Source organism: Thalassophryne amazonica, chromosome 4 (assembly GCF_902500255.1).
Source record: "Thalassophryne amazonica chromosome 4, fThaAma1.1, whole genome shotgun sequence".
NCBI lineage: Eukaryota > Metazoa > Chordata > Actinopteri > Batrachoidiformes > Batrachoididae > Thalassophryne > Thalassophryne amazonica.
In genome coordinates, this window is record NC_047106.1 from 96,963,100 (window position 1) to 96,980,588 (window position 17,489).

Consider the following 17,489-nt stretch of genomic DNA (forward strand, 5'->3'; position numbering starts at 1 on the left):
ATATACATGTATATAAAAGTAGAAGGAAGCAGAGCATACGGAGGGAATGCACACAAACACAAGGAGCACATGCAAACTTCACACCAGGTGGGAAGGGATCCCACAACCTTCTTACTGTGAGGCAACAGTGCTAACCACTAACCCACCATGCCACCAATCATCAAATCGCAAAGAACTAATTTGTATGAATCAGTGAGAAGCACATATTTTATCAATGTTCTTATTTTTATATAGCTTCTCTTGTAATTGTGGGTACATTTTTTGATGTTTTTAACATTTTTTGCTGTTATTATTAATGTATTATTAATGCTTTTGTAATTTTGTTTATTTTCGAACATATTTTGAATTGGCTATCCATAAAGTGTTAAATAAAATGTATAACAACATCAGAAACAACAGCTATTGCTATCACCATCACCATCCATAATAACATTTTATGAATAAAATAACATACAATATTACTACCGTTGTTGTTAAGGGTTTTACAAATTCTTAAAATTCTTGAAAAAACTTGCCAATGAGCTTATGGAACAAAGACCAGTAAATGCTGAGCACACTACCATCTCTAGTTTCTCTATGACCCAATGGAAACATACTGCAAAGGCTTGCACACGTATGTGTGTATGTATGTGTGTATGTGAGGGATCATGAAGGTTAAAGAGGTTCTCAAGGGGGGTCCTTCACGTGCAGTCATTTCTCATACCCTTTTCAGACACAGACACATTTATGAAGCTGAAGTCGCAATCATCTCACATTTGTCCCAATCATTTTTTATTGCATTCACAGGGTAATCCCTGATTAATTGAATGTCACTGCTAAACTATAAAATTACATCGTGTATATGTTACAAAGAATGAGATGACGTACAAAATTAATACAAGTTCAAGTTTACCTCTACCACTTCTTGAACATCTGACTACACATGCACTCGTTTTCTCTCATTACACTGACTCCCCCTTAGGTCATATGTAAATGTTCATCAATGCTGCGTTTAACTTCAACAGCATCCTCATGTCAACTGACATTGGGCAGTGACCAACCAATATTTAGTGCTATTTGGCTGACATGCTGGCCCATTCAGACTGACCACAGACATTTTAAGCCCACATCCCTGGGTTGGTCTAAAAGAAGTCTCAGGAAGAGGTGATGAAATTGAACGTGTGTATGTGCTTGTGTGCGTGCGCACAAGTGTGGTAATAGCTAACAGGGAGCAAAGGGCTGAGAAGCAGCACATTAAACCCTCCAATGTTTATTCAAGGTCCCAACCGCTATTCAGCTCCAAGGAGAATAATAAACAAATGTATACATGAACAAGAAAAATACTCAGTGATGTGCGAGCACCTCAAGCCTGCACCTTATTAATGCAGACGCACTCAATCACATATACCTCTCATAAAATATTCTTCCCTTTTATTTACTGTTTAGGTGGCAATACAAAATAAAGAGTAAATTATAGAGCCAGTTTTTAAAAAACCGACCTGCAAGATGAAAAAAAAAACATATGACAAATGAGAACACAAACATCTCATAAAATAATCAGATGGCAAATAAATCTTGGAAAATAGGTTAACAATCAAAGCAATCATGGAACACTAAAAAGCTTCTGCAGTCATCTGACATCTTCATCTGTGCACAGCTCCATGTTCTTCTTCAATGTACTAATGTTGCATTCACATTGGCTGTGAAAGCGGCAATCAAATGTTTAAAATTTTCAATATTTTCCACCTGCTGCAGTGACAAGTAGAAGGTCGATGCTGTCTTATCTTTGACGATGGTGAAGGATGGACAGCAAGGCATGGACTGTGTAAGTGCAGAGTCACAAGAATATATATCATGTAAACAGCAATAATTTGTGTGATATTACAGAAAGAAACTAAACTGCTGTGACACTAAAGGTTAAGCCTTTTTCGCAAACATCTTCATCGCTTTCTTCTTTCGGCTGCTCCCATTAGGGGTAATCAAAGCAGATCATCAGTCTTCGTCTCACCTTGTCCTCTGTATCTTCCTGTCACACTAACCACCTGCATGTCCTCCCTCACCACAACCATTAACCTCCTCTTTGGCCTCCCTCTTCTCTTTCTGCCTGGTGGCTCCATCCTCATCATCCTTCTCCCTATATACCCTGGGCCCCTCCTCTGCACATGGCCAAACCATCTCAATCTCACCATTCTCACTTTGTCTCCAAACTGTCCTGCCTGTGCTGTCTCTCTGATATGTTCATTCCTAATCTTGTCCATCCTTATCACTACCAAACAAAATTGAAGCATCTTCAGCTCTGCCACTTCCAGCTCTGCATCCTGTCTTTTAGTCAGCAACGCTGTCTCTAAGTCACACAACATAGGTGGTCTAACTACCATCTTGTAAACTTTCCCTTTCACTCATCACAAATCCTTCCTACCACCTTTCTCCACCCACTCCCCTCTGCCTATACCCTCTTGTTCACATCTCTTTGGATCACAGCTAAAGCTTGTTATTTTAAAAAAGGTTTAAAATGACAAAATTTTATTCTCTCTCCCAATTACATAAATTATTGTTAATCACAGAAAAATGACTGCATTCACACCGTCATCTATCATTGCAAACTGCAGTAATTCTGCTATAGCCGGTATAACGGTTCTTCTTCAGTAAACATGTGAATTCAGCAAAATAAAAAATGGTCCTATTAAAAGATGTAGTCATGTGTGTTACTTTAACAAAACCTACCACAAGCTTCCTATCTCTGCTCCAGTGAAATGATTGATAAATGATTTCTGTGCTTCTCCTATATAATCTGTTACGAAATACGTTGAACAGCAATATTCATGGAAAATCACATTAATCATGGAAGTAACTACATGTTGATGGGCCTCACAAACATTTTTAGCATCACTGCAAAGACATATCTGCCGATACAGGAACTGGTTGGGTATTGCCAGCAAAATTAGTCCAAAATTAAATTATTTTTGTTTGATGGGCGGGCCATCAGCATTGCTAACAGCATTATTACTCAAAATGTTGCAACATTATAAAACAACAACAACCATGTTGACCAGATATAGCTGAACCAAATAAATTTACCATTTATTCACTGAAAAAAGTATGGAGTGAAATTTACTTTAAAAAAAAAAGCTTGGTAACAATTTTGCTAAAGAAGTTCCAAAAAATATATTGTAATAAAGGACAGTGTTTACATTGTGGTTTCTCATCTTAGAATTAATTTTTACTGAAAAAAAGACACCTGTGTACACAAATGGGATTTGAACTAAAAACTCTTCAGTTCATGGATACCTGGTCCTTCCAACTAAGTCATATTCCCATTGGGTGTTTACATCAAGAAATTTGAATTTAAACTCCAGTTTTGCGAAGAGAGGATTACACTATCATTTTCAAGCCATGGTTGGCTTGAGATGACATTGACTCAGTTGGTAGAGGCAGTTACTCATTAACTGAAAGGTCAGTGGTTTGGTTTCCACTTGTGTGCACAAATTTTCTTAAGCAAGGGAAGAGAGAACCTTAAAGCTCCTGGGGTGAGTGGATGTCATGCATCTTTAGACAGCGGTTTAAGAATATGTTACAAGATGATGCAGGGCTCGACATAGCCATTTGCCCGCTGGCCCGGCACCGATTTTGCCCACCTTCGGGCCACTACGGACCAGTGTAATTTATCAAATGATGGCCCGCTTGGGCCACTACAAAAATGCACAAAATTCTATTTATTTTACCATATTTTAGAGCGGCAATTTCTTCACATATCCATGCCATCAAACTTCACCGAGTCCGCCATGTTTGTTTTGGTCTTCTTCTTCTTTGTTTGTTTTGGTCTCGCACCACGGAGCACATCTCCCATCTTGAGTTGGGTATCATTAAGAAATGATTCAATCCACCAATATCAATAATCTTTTTACTTAACGATTCCCTTATCGGTCCTTCAGAGCGGCCGTTGTTTTTGAGGGTCTTTGTCGGGAAAATGATCATTTCTCTACATTGACTGCAGACCCTGCAGCGGGTCTCTAATCAACTGCACTTTGAAGCATGAACCAATGAGGCAATGGTTCCAGCCGCTAGGCCGTTGGACTTTATCTTAAGTTTTCCCTGCTAAAACCCTAAAAAGCATATGTCTGTGAGTAATATATACTCTTTTATGTTAAACCAACCTGTTATGGTCTTCTGAAACAGTTGATAGATGTATTTTATAACTTAAAAACAGGACCAATGCTAGCACATTAGCATGTCTATGGCGTTTTCAATTATTAAAGTTAGCATTAGCTGTTGGCATTTCCGCACGTTTGTGTGCATTTGTTTTCTGTATAATAATTAATGGCTCAGCGCTTGTTGTCGTAAAAGAGTCAAATGTATTAAAAATTGCAATATTTTTTTCATTTCTATATTAATAATAATAATAGCAAGAACAACAGCAATAATAGTAATAATGACTCTTCAGAAGCAGCAAGTCTGCTTCTTAACTCCTCTCAAAGCCATTAAAATATGTCAATCGTGACTGAGAGTCACTTTTGTGCAGATTAAAGTCGCTAAGTGGGATCTTGTCTTGTGGAAGTCAAGAAACGAGAATCGTCCTCCGTTCCGTTGGCACAGCTCCAAACGCTGCGCGGCTCTCTGCCGAGAGAGTCCGGTCAGAATTAATAACTTCAAAATGAACTGCCACTTTAAATACAATGACACCCCTTTACAAAGGCTGTAATACAGAAAATGACCTACAATTGACTAAAATGTTTTTTTCTTCCCAAAATGAGACGTCCTGCATTCTTTATGAATTAAACTGATGCTGAAGTGAAGCACAGCCAGCTGCAAGAGTTCAACTCAGAGGGATGGAAAGACATTCATGCCAATAATGTCTGAAAGGAAATGCTTTTGACAAAAACTACAGATTTTGTTTATTTCTATTTGTATTCAGAGATCAAGGATCCACCATGTAGAGTTTATTTAGGTCCAGAGATTAAGGATCCAGTGACCAATTTCATATTTATTTACTTTAAGAATCAATAAAATGTTGTTGACATAGAAAACCTTTAAAGCCTACTTTTAGTACACAGAAAATTCACAAGCGGTATCGATAAGGAATCAGATCGATAAGTGGAATCGATAATGGTATTGATATCAATAAAATCTTATCAATACCCATCCCTAACCACGCTCCCGCAGAATCTCGCGCATATTGAAATGTATGTTGTCGATGCGTGGAGCGTGCGTTTGGCCGTTTCCGTCACGATCTTCGGCAATGTTCGTTAGCATCTTTAAATGCACGGGAAGCTACAAGAAACGAAGACAAACAAGATGCAAATCTAACAGAACGCTTTGAAATTCAAATTGAAATATGTTTAAACTACATCCACCCAAACCCGCACAACAACCAGGAAAGAGTTTTGCTAAAGGAACTGGCCAGAAGAGGAAGCTTCGTGATGATGACTTAAGGGAGAGAGACAGGCTATATGAAAGAAATAAGAGGAAGAGAGGTTTTGTCACGACCTGGCCACAGAAATGGCCATGGCTTAGACATGACCAAGAGAAGAATGAGGTTTTCTGCCAAATCTGCCAGGGCCTATCCGTCATATGCTGACAAGTAAGTAAAGTATATGCTTGGTCCTGGTAGACCTTGGCTGTTTTGAAGCTAAGTTTAAAAGTCTAACCAGCTTGCCTTTGTGGAAACCCCATGGTGACAACATTAGCAAAGGAACCAAGCATTTTTTTTAATTTAGATATAACTCCAATCCAGACAAGGCATACTTTTTAGTTTTGATGTGGACCTACATCTGTATTTTACATTTCTGACTGTCAGTTAGCCAACTCCGAGGGTTGCTTAAAAATGCCCTCTAAATTTTATGGGAGTCATTTTATTTTTTTACACTTGAGAATGCCCTCTTATAAATTCTAATTTTTTTTTTAATGTCATGGTCCATAGACTATTTTATGTTTTATCTGGATTGGTTTATATTATATAGGTAATTTTATTTGAAGGATTTCAAGGTGGAATATCATGAACTCTCATGTGCAAAACCATGGGCCAGTGCTCCTACACTGTGGGCCACTAACTTCTAAATTCTACTGGCCCTGCGGGCCAGTGGGGCAAATTGGTTTATGGTATATTTCAGAAAAAATTTTGATAAAGCAACGCGCGCCGTCTCGAGCAGCGTGTGAAACAAAGGAATTCAGCCAAGAGGGCGGGACCACATCTCACTCAAGCCCACAGGGAAATGACGTCACCGACACGCGTGAAAAAACTCGCGCATGCGCACGAGGGTTCAAGCATGATTGGTGTAATCGCACGTCATTCAAATCCATATAGTTAAAAAAAAATAAAAGGGTCGGTTTATTATCTAATAGACCTCGTATATATATATATATATATATATATATATTTTTTTTTTTTTTTTTATTTGCTCTGTACATATAATTCTTTTTTTTAATTTGCACTTTGAACACACCTTTTTTATTCTGTTAAATTTTATGTTTATTTTCTTTTCTTCACCAAACCTTTTATGTCTGCATGTGGTTCATTCAAGTTTATATTTGCACTGAAAGGCTTGCTCCTTACATTTTATTGTACTTGTTACAATGACAAAGAATCTGCATCTGTATTTTCATATTGTCATTTACGTTATGGGCAAAAATACCATCAAATAACATGATATAATATTTAGTCCATATTGCCTATTCCTACTGTTATACACCATAAACATATATATTATACAAACGTGCCTCTATACACATTAATCCGTGCTTAGCTAGAATGATCTGTTGTTTACATTAGCAAACTGAATGGTTATACATGTGAATTATGAAAGCACAGTATTCAGCAGTACAGAGGAAAATGTATAATTTTTAAATAAAGTTTTTGCATATGCTCTTCCTGTCTCTTAATGTATCTGTGAATAGTGTTCATGTTTTGGAAATCAATCTTCTAGGTAAAAATACTGAGCTGACAAAATAATTTATTAAATATTTGAATCTTTGAGGAATAATTTCAGCCTTCTTCTTGCATACTTTAATATACTGGCAATTGCAAATACTTCAGGCTGCGACATATTTTACTTTGAAACTTGGATCAAAGAACGTTTGAAGAAAGGAAGCACCCAGAAATGTATAGAGTAAAGCTCCGGTCACAACCCACCGTGTCACAACCCACCGTGCGTTTTTTTTTCGCCGTACGTTTTCTGCGGATGCCACGGCCACTATGTTTTTGTGAAAACGTACGGAGGCAGTAGCAAGAGGAGGGAGGGAGTACGTTCAACGCATGTCTTTAGGAGTGTAACGATCAATCAATCAATCAATCAACTTTTTTTTTATATAGCGCCAAATCACAACAAACAGTTGCCCCAAGGCGCTTTACACTGTAAGGCAAGGCCATACAATAATTATGAAAAACCCCAACGGTCAAAACGACCCCCTGTGAGCAAGCACTTGGCTACAGTGGGAAGGAAAAACTCCCTTTTAACAGGAAGAAACCTCCAGCAGAACCAGGCTCAGGGAGGGGCAGTCTTCTGCTGAGACTGGTTGGGGCTGAGGGAAAGAACCAGGAAAAAGACATGCTGTGGAAGGGGGCAGAGATCGATCACTAATGATTAAATGCGGAGTGATGCATACAGAGCAAAAAGAGAAAGAAACAGTGCATCATGGGAACCCCCCCACAGTCTACGTCTAAAGCAGCATAACCAAGGGATAGTCCAGGGTCACCTGATCCAGCCCTAACTATAAGCCTTAGCGAAAAGGAACGTTTTAAGCCTAATCTTAAAAGTAGAGAGGGTATCTGTCTCCCTGATCTGAATTGGGAGCTGGTTCCACAGGAGAGGAGCCTGAAAGCTGAAGGCTCTGCCTCCCATTCTACTCTTACAAACCCTAGGAACTACAAGTAAGCCTGCAGTCTGAGAGCGAAGCGCTCTAATGGGGTAATATGGTACTACGAGGTCCCTAAGATAAGATGGGACCTGATTATTCAAAACCTTATAAGTAAGAAGAAGAATTTTAAATTCTATTCTAGAATTAACAGGAAGCCAATGAAGAGAGGCCAACACGGGTGAGATATGCTCTCTCCTGCCACTCCCCGTCAGTACTCTAGCTGCAGCATTTTGAACTAACTGAAGGCTTTTTAGGGAACTTTTAGGACAACCTGATAATAATGAATTACAATAGTCCAGCCTAGAGGAAATAAATGCATGAATTAGTTTTTCAGCATCACTCTGAGACAAGACCTTTCTGATTTTAGAGATATTGCGTAAATGCAAAAAGGCAGTCCTACATATTTGTTTAATATGCGCTTTGAATGACATATCCTGATCAAAAATGACTCCAAGATTTCTCACAGTATTACTAGAGGTCAGGGAAATGCCATCCAGAGTAAAGATCTGGTTAGAGACCATGCTTCTAAGATTTGTGGGGCCAAGTACAATAACTTCAGTTTTATCTGAGTTTAAAAGCAGGAAATTAGAGGTCATCCATGTCTTTATGTCTGTAAGACAATCCTGCAGTTTAGCTAATTGGTGTGTGTCCTCTGGTTTCATGGATAGATAAAGCTGGGTATCATCTGCGTAACAATGAAAATTTAAGCAATACCGTCTAATAATACTGCCTAAGGGAAGCATGTATAAAGTGAATAAAATTGGTCCTAGCACAGAACCTTGTGGAACTCCATAATTAACTTTAGTCCGTGAAGAAGATTCCCCATTTACATGAACAAACTGTAATCTATTAGACAAATATGATTCAAACCACCGCAGCGCAGTGCCCTTAATACCTATGACATGCTGTAATCTCTGTAATAGAATTTTATGGTCAACAGTATCAAAAGCAGCACTGAGGTCCAACAGAACAAGCACAGAGATAAGTCCACTGTCCGAAGCCATAAGAAGATCATTTGTAACCTTCACTAATGCTGTTTCTGTACTATGATGAATTCTAAAACCTGACTGAACCTCTTCAAACAGACCATTCCTCTGCAGGTGATCAGTTAGCTGCTTTACAACTACCCTCTCAAGAATCTTTGAGAGAAAAGGAAGGTTGGAGATTGGCCTATAATTAGCTAAGATAGCTGGGTCAAGTGATGGCTTTTTAAGTAATGGTTTAATTACTGCCACCTTAAAAGCCTGTGGTACATAGCCAACTAACAAAGATAAGTTGATCATATTTAAGATTGAAGCATTAAATAATGGTAGAACTTCCTTGAGCAGCCTGGCAGGAATGGGGTCTAATAAACAGGTTGATGGTTTGGATGAAGTAACTAATGAAAATAACTCAGACAGAACAATCGGAGAGAAAGAGTCTAACCAAATACCGGCATCACTGAAAGCAGCCAAAGATAACGATACATCTTTGGGATGATTATGAGTAATTTTTTCTCTAATAGTCAAAATTTTGTTAGCAAAGAAAGTCATGAAGTCATTACTAGTTAAAGTTAATGGAATACTCAGCTCAATAGAGCTCTGACTCTTTGTCAGCCTGGCTACAGTGCTGAAAAGAAACCTGGGGTTGTTCTTATTTTCTTCAATTAGTGATGAGTAGAAAGATGTCCTAGCTTTACGGAGGGCTTTTTTATAGAGCAACAAACTCTTTTTCCAGGCTAAGTGAAGATCTTCTAAATTAGTGAGACGCCATTTCCTCTCCAACTTACGGGTTATCTGCTTTAAGCTACGAGTTTGTGAGTTATACCACGGAGTCAGACACTTCTGACTTAAAGCTCTCTTTTTCAGAGGAGCTACAGCATCCAAAGTTGTCTTCAATGAGGATGTAAAACTATTGACGAGATACTCTAACTCCCTTACAGAGTTTAGGTAGCTACTCTGCTCTGTGTTGGTATATGACTTATTAAAAAATGATCAGACAGAAGGGAGTTTTCAGGGAATACTGTTAAGTCTTCTATTTCCATACCATAAGTCAAAACAAGATCTAAGATATGATTAAAGTGGTGGGTGGACTCATTTACTTTTTGAGCAAAGCCAATAGAGTCTAATAATAGATTAAATGCAGTGTTGAGGCTGTCATTCTCAGCATCTGTGTGGATGTTAAAATCGCCCACTATAAGTATCTTATCTGAGCTAAGCACTAAGTCAGACAGAAGGTCTGAAAATTCACAGAGAAACTCACAGTAACGACCAGGTGAACGATAGATAATAACAAATAAAACTGGTTTTTGGGACTTCCAATTTGGATGGAAAAGACTAAGAGACAAGCTTTCAAATGAATTAAAGCTCTGTCTAGGTTTTTGATTAATTAATAAGCTGGAATGGAAGATTGCTGCTAATCCTCCGCCCCGGCCCGTACTATGAGCATTCTGGCAGTTAGTGTGACTCGGGGGTGTTGACTCATTTAAACTAACATATTCATCCTGCTGTAACCAAGTTTCTGTTAGGCAGAATAAATCTATACGTTGATCAATTATTATATCATTTACCAACAGGGACTTAGAAGAGAGAGACCTAATGTTTAATAGACCACATTTAACGATAAAGAGAGTTGACAATAAAACAGTGTGTGTGTGTGTGTGTGGGGTCGCTTTTCTTTTTTATGAGTGGGACCGGAGCGGCAGGTGTTTTTCGCCATCGGCGATGCATGACCATGTCCAGCCTGCAGCGGTCAGTTGTACGAGTGTTTACTTGCCTCGAAAAGTTACAGCTAGTTAACAGACTGAAGCTGTGGAGTGCCTGTGTTGCTGACGTTTGGAAATAAAGTCCAAGTTCAAGTGAGAAGCTGTGTTGTGCATGCAAGTCTGTCGGCCTCCATAGTATGTGGTGAGTGCAGTAATCCGTACTGCCTACGTACGGATTTGGTTAATTCAATAGTAATTGAATGAAAATGTGCTGCTTTGAATCCGTACTGAGGCAGTACTTACGACGTATGGATCTCCAAATTTAGCCCACGTTTTTGCAAGTAGACTGCATGCACATGCAAGTACGGCTGGTTGTGACCACGGCTTTAGTTATCTAAAGTCAGTGTACCTGTATGACTTTAGAGCTAGGTTGCAGAGGCTTGATGACCAGTTGTCCACCTTCTGTGTAGAGGATTCGATCTGAGTCTGGACCCCAGGCAACAGAATATACTGGAAATCCTTCAGCATACATATACATACACAGAAAACAGAAATGTTGCATTATTTTTAGTCCAAGATCAAATCACAGCTGTAATTAAATAAAAATGACTGATGCTGTGTTGACATAGGAGAGTCATATGTGTGGTCTTTTTGACACAGTAAATGGTTGGTGTTGCTCTGAGGTAATACAACCCCTGGCAAAAATTATGGAATCACCAGCCTCGGAGGATGTTCATTCAGTTGTTTAATTTTGTAGAAAAAAGCAGATCACAGACATGACACAAAACTAAAGTCATTTCAAATGGCAACTATCTGGCTTTAAGGAACACTATAAGAAATCAGGAAAAAAAAATTGTGGCAGTCAGTAACGGTTACTTTTTAGACCAAGCAGAGGGAAAAAATATGGACTCACTCAATTCTGAGGAATAAATTATGGAATCACCCTGTAAATTTTCATTCCCAAAACTAACACCTGCATCAAATCAGATCTACTCATTAGTCTGCATCTAAAAAGGAGTGATCACACCTTGGAGAGCTGTTGCACCAAGTAGACTGACATGAATCATGGCTCCAACACGAGAGATGTCAATTGAAACAAAGGAGAGGATTATCAAACTCTTAAAAGAGGGTAAATCATCACGCAATGTTGCAAAAGATGTTGGTTGTTCAGTCAGTTGTGTCTAAACTCTGGACCAAATACAAACAACATGGGAAGGTTGTTAAAGGCAAACATACTGGTCGGCCAAGGAAGACATCAAAGCGTCAAGACAGAAAACCTAAAGCAATATGTCTCAAAAATCGAAAATGCACAACAAAACAAATGAGGAACGAATGGGAGGAAACTGGAGTCAACGTCTGTGACCGAACTGTAAGAAACCGCCTAAAGGAAATGGGATTTACATACAGAAAAGCTAAACGAAAGGCATCATTAACACCTAAACAGAAAAAAACAAGGTTACAATGGGCTAAGGAAAAGTAATGGTGGACTGTGGATGACTGGATGAAAGTCATATTCAGTGATGAATTTCGAATCTGCATTGGGCAAGGTGATGATGCTGGAACTTTTGTTTGGTGCTGTTCCAATGAGATTTATAAAGATGACTGCCTGAAGAGAACATGTAAATTTCCACAGTCATTGATGATATGGGGCTGCATGTCAGGTAAAGGCACTGGGGAGATGGCTGTCATTACATCATCAATAAATGCACAGTTTACGTTGATATTTTGGACACTTTTCTTATCCCATCAATTGAAAGGATGTTTGGGGATGATGAAATCATTTTTCAAGATGATAATGTATCTTGCCATAGAGCAAAAACTGTGAAAACATTCCTTGCAAAAAGACACATAGGGTCAATGTCATGGCCTGCAAATAGTCCGGATCTTAATCCAATTGAAAATCTTTGGTGGAAGTTGAAGAAAATGGTCCATGACAAGGCTCCAAACTGAAAAGCTGATCTGGCAACAGCAATCAGAGAAAGTTGGAGCCAGATTGATGAAGAGTACTGTTTGTCACTCATTAAGTCCATGCCTCAGAGACTGCAAGCTGTTATAAAAGCCAGAGGTGGTGCAACAAAATACTAGTGATGTGTTGGAGCGTTCTTTTGTTTTTCACAATTCCATAATTTTTTCCTCAGAATTGAGTGATTCCATATTTTTTTCCCTCTGCTTGGTCTAAAAAAGTAACCGTTACTGACTGCCACAATTTTTTTCCTGATTTCTTATAGTGTTTCTTAAAGCCAGAAAGATGCCATTTGAAATGACTTTAGTTTTGTGTCATGTGTGTGATCTGCTTTTTTTCTACAAAATTAAACAACTGAATGAACATCCTCTGAGGCAGGTGATTCCATAATTTTTGCCAGGGGTTGTAGAAGGTACCACAGCCACATCAGCCTAAGGAGAAGCATTTAACTTGCAGACATACCAGCTGAGGAAACCTCCCTAACTTCTACTGTGTGTGTATATATGTACATTCAACAAAAATATAAATGCAACACTTTTGGTTTTGCTCCCATTTTGTATGAGATGAACTCAAAGATCTAAAACTTTTTCCACATACACAATATCACCATTACCCTCAAATATTGTTCACAAACCAGTCTAAATCTGTGATAGTGAGCACTTCTCCTTTGCTAAGATACTCCATCCCACCTCACAGGTGTGCCATATCAAGATGCTGATTAGACACCATGATTAGTGCACAGGTGTGCCTTAGACTGTCCATAATAAAAGGCCACTCTGAAAGGTGCAGTTTTGTTTTATTGGGGGGGATACCAGTCAGTATCTGGTGTGACCACCATTTGCCTCATGCAGTGCAACACATCTCCTTCGCATAGAGTTGATCAGGTTGTCAGTTGTGGCCTGTGGAATGTTGGTCCACTCCTCTTCAATGGCTGTGCGAAGTTGCTGGATATTAGCAGGAACTGGTACACGCTGTCGTATACGCCGGTCCAGAGCATCCCAAACATGCTCAATGGGTGACATGTCCGGTGAGTATGCCGGCCATGCAAGAACTGGGACATTTTCAACTTCCACGAATTGTGTACATATCTGTTGTGTGGGCCGCTGAAGAGGAGGTACTGCTGGCCCACCACCACCAGATGGAGCCCTGCTTGAAGTGCGGGCTTCAAGCACAGGGCGTCATAGCAACTGGGAGTGACAGCTGTCACTCGTCATCAGCACCAGCTGTCACTCATCCACATCACCACCACCATAAAGGCCGGACTGCAACTCCACCTCCCCGCCGAGAAATCAGCTACCTTGGAGGTAATTTCTCTGCTGAATTTAAACTGAATAATAGTCTGATCTCATTTGCAGCCATTTCCCTGTGACGTATTCCTTATCTGCTGTATTGGCGTTTGGTGTGGACTGCGACGGCTTCGCCTTCCACCCCAACCAGATAAGTGGTTTTCACAGGAGCTGTCCGAGTGTGTTATTGGAGGTGGAGGTTCTCCCTCCTTACAGAACACAGACTGTGTGATTACTGAGTGTGCGTACTCACACTCACCTGTGCTGTTTCTGTTCTCTGCCAGCAGTACCAGGTCTGACAGCTGGAGACGGTGACCACCTGGGGACCCAGGACTTGGCGGCTCCGGTGTTCTTCAGATCCGTTGGCGGTGAGGGCCATGTGGGATCCGGCTCGGTTCTGGACGGGCGTCTCCTATCCTCAAGCCTGCCCACACGTCACCCAACGTGTAATTGACTATAGTCTAAAACTGATTGTTGTCTGTATTCCGTTGTGAACAATTTACAACATTAAATTGTTACTGTTTGGCTTATCCATTGCCCGTTCATTCAACGCCCCCTGTTGTGGGTCCGTGTTCCTACACTTTCACAACACAGATCCTTGCAACATGGGGCCGTGCATTATCCTGCTGCAACATGAGGTGATGTTCTTGGATGTATGGCACAACAATGGGCCTCAGGATCTCGTCACGGTATCTCTGTGCATTCAAAATGCCATCAAAAAAATGCACCTGTGTTCTTCGTCCATAACAGATGCCTGCCCATACCATAACCCCACCGCCACCATGGGCCACTCGATCCACAACATTGACATCAGAAAACCATTCACCCACACGACGCCACACACGCTGTCTGCCATCTGCCCTGGACAGTGTGAACCGGGATTCATCCGTGAAGAGAACACCTCTCCAACGTGCCAAACGCCAGTGAATGTGATCATTTGCCCACTCAAGTCGGTTACGATGACGAACTGGAGTCAGGTCAAGACCCCAATGAGGACGACGAGCATGCAGATGAGCTTCCCTGTTCCCTGACGTTTCTGACAGTTTGTGCAGAAATTCTTTGGTTATGCAAACCAATTGTTTCAGCAGCTGTCCGAGTGGCTGGTCTCAGACGATCTTGGAGGTGAACATGCTGGATGTGGAGGTCCTGGCCTGGTGTGGTTACACGTGGTCTGCGGTTGTGAGGCTGGTTGGATGTACTGCCAAATTCTCTGAAACGCCTTTGGAGACGGCTTATGGTAGAGAAATGAACATTCAATACATGAGCAACAGCTCTGGTTGACATTCCTGCTGTCAGCATGCCAATTGCACGCTCCCTCAAATCTTGCGACATCTGTGGCATTGTGCTGTGTGATAAAACTGCACCTTTCAGAGTGGCCTTTTATTGTAGGCAGTCTAAGGCACAGCTGTGCACTAATCATGGTGTCTAATCAGCATCTTGATATGGCACACCTGTGAGGTGGGATGGATTATCTCAGCAAAGGAGAAGTGCTCACTATCACAGATTTAGACTGGTTTGTGAACAATATTTGAGGGAAATGGTGATATTGTGTATGTGGAAAAAGTTTTAGATCTTTGAGTTCATCTCATACAAAATGGGAGCAAAACCAAAAGTGTTGCGTTTATATTTTTGTTGAGTATATATATATATATATATATATATATATATATATATATATATATACACACAGATACACACACTGCACGAGTTGAGGTGTGACTAAGCGTGTGTGAAGACGAGAGGGACTGACATTTAACCCCACTCCAGGTGCATGTGGTTTCTCACAAATGCCAATGTGCCACATGATCTAAATCTGACAAAGGCAATAAGCACTGTTGAGAGAACACCTGCAACAAACTCAGTGCCATGTGGAATATGATGTGACTCTGTGGCAAAGATACGGGTGCAGTACAAATCTCTGTCTGTTCAGCAGCTCATTTGCCAAACAACTGCCGAAGAAAAAATGCTCAAACTGAAGCTTAATTGCTGCTCACATACCAGATTTTCGACATTGCCAGTCATTCTGCAGGAATGTGTCCCCAAATTAGAATGGTTGGGATGAAAATGCCACAAAAATAAACCCCACAGTGATTCCTAATTTGCGTTTTCTATTTCACTGGAGACAGTATGAAGCCATATATTTCATATTTTTGTGGCCAAGTTCATTTCACTTAATTTCTCTCTGCTGCTTTTGATATTGTCAATCATAATTTGATATTGGAAAAACATGCTTGTTATGATTTTGAGCTATCAGCTTTGACTTGGTTCTATAGTTACTTATCTAACAGAACACAGTGTTTTTCAATGGCAGCTTTTCTAACACCAGGAGGGTATTATGCGGAGTGCCACAAGGGAGTCACCTCGGTCCATTATTATTCACAATTTTCACGAATGATTTACAATATATTTTATATAAAGCTAGTATAGTAATGTATGCAGATGATTCGACCATTTATACATCAGTGCGCTCACGCAATTATCTTGAAACTGTTTTAAATATGGAATTGCATAATGTGGTTGAGTGGGTAACATCTAATAAGTTAGTGTTAAATATATTGGAGACTAACTGTATGGTTACTGGATCTAGCTGTGTTGTTATGAAAAACCCCATATTAGACATTAAGATTAATAATATGATGATAAATCAAGTGCATTACACCAAGCTGCTGGGTGTAGTGGTAGATTCAAAGTTATCACGGAAAAAAATATAAATAATATTTTTGTAAAAATGGGCAGGGGTATATCAATTATGAGAAGACATGCAAGGTTTCTAAGTTATACTACAAGGAAGTGTGCTATTAAAAAAAAAGTCCCTTCGGCTGCTCCCTTGTTTTTGTACTCGGGGTCGCCACAGCAAATCCAAGGTGGATCTACATGTTGAATTGGCATAAATTTTACACCGGATGCCCTTCCTGACGCAACTCCACATTACATGGAGAAATGTGGTAGGGGTGGGATTCAAACCGGGAACCTTCCACACTGAAACCAAGTGCATTAACCACTTGTCCACCACCCATACATACAAGGAAGTATGCTATTAATGCACTATTATTAGTATATATGGACTATTGCCCAGTAGTTTGGTCAAATGCTACTGGAGAAATGATAAATAGATTACAGATTATTCAGAATAGGGCTGCTCGTGTGGCACTTAGATGCTGTTACAGGACAAATATCACAATGCATAAAAAATTAAATTGGTTGTTAGTCAAAGATAGACTTTTATATGCGCTGATCAGTTTTGTTGGAAAGATTATTGTCACTATGTTACCTTATATTTTGTTCAGGAATTTTTTCTTTTAGTTCAGAAAATCAAACTTATAGAACCAGACATGCTGTGGTGGGAAATTTTACGTTACCTGTAGCTAGAACCAATGCCATTAAGAACAATGTCACATTTAGGGGTATGCATGAATGGAATTTATTACCGGATGACATCAAACGTATTGCAAATGAATGTTTCTTTAAAAACAATCTATCACTTTGTTCTACATTCTTGAAAAAAAGTTCGTGGACCACCTTGCTGAGAATAATCTTTTTGAACCACTGCAGTCTGCTTTTAGAAAATGTCACTCCACAGCGACAGCGATCACTAAAGTAGTGAATGACTCAGACACCACTACGGTTTTGGTGCTGTTGGATCTTAGTGCTGTGTTTGATACTGTGGATCATCATATTTTACTCGATAGGCTGGAGAATCATTTTGGGATTACTGGAACTGCCCTTG

General features: G+C 39.8%; 1 protein-coding gene across 1 annotated transcript in view; it reads right to left on the reverse strand.

The window, feature by feature from the left end:
- Positions 1-17,489, reverse strand: part of ift80 (intraflagellar transport 80 homolog (Chlamydomonas)) — a 353,657-nt gene that overhangs the window by 266,702 nt on the left and 69,466 nt on the right. Inside the window, exon 6 of the mRNA XM_034168293.1 lies at positions 10,923-11,032. Within this exon, the coding sequence (XP_034024184.1) occupies positions 10,923-11,032 (110 nt within the window). The remainder of the gene's footprint in view (positions 1-10,922; positions 11,033-17,489) is intronic.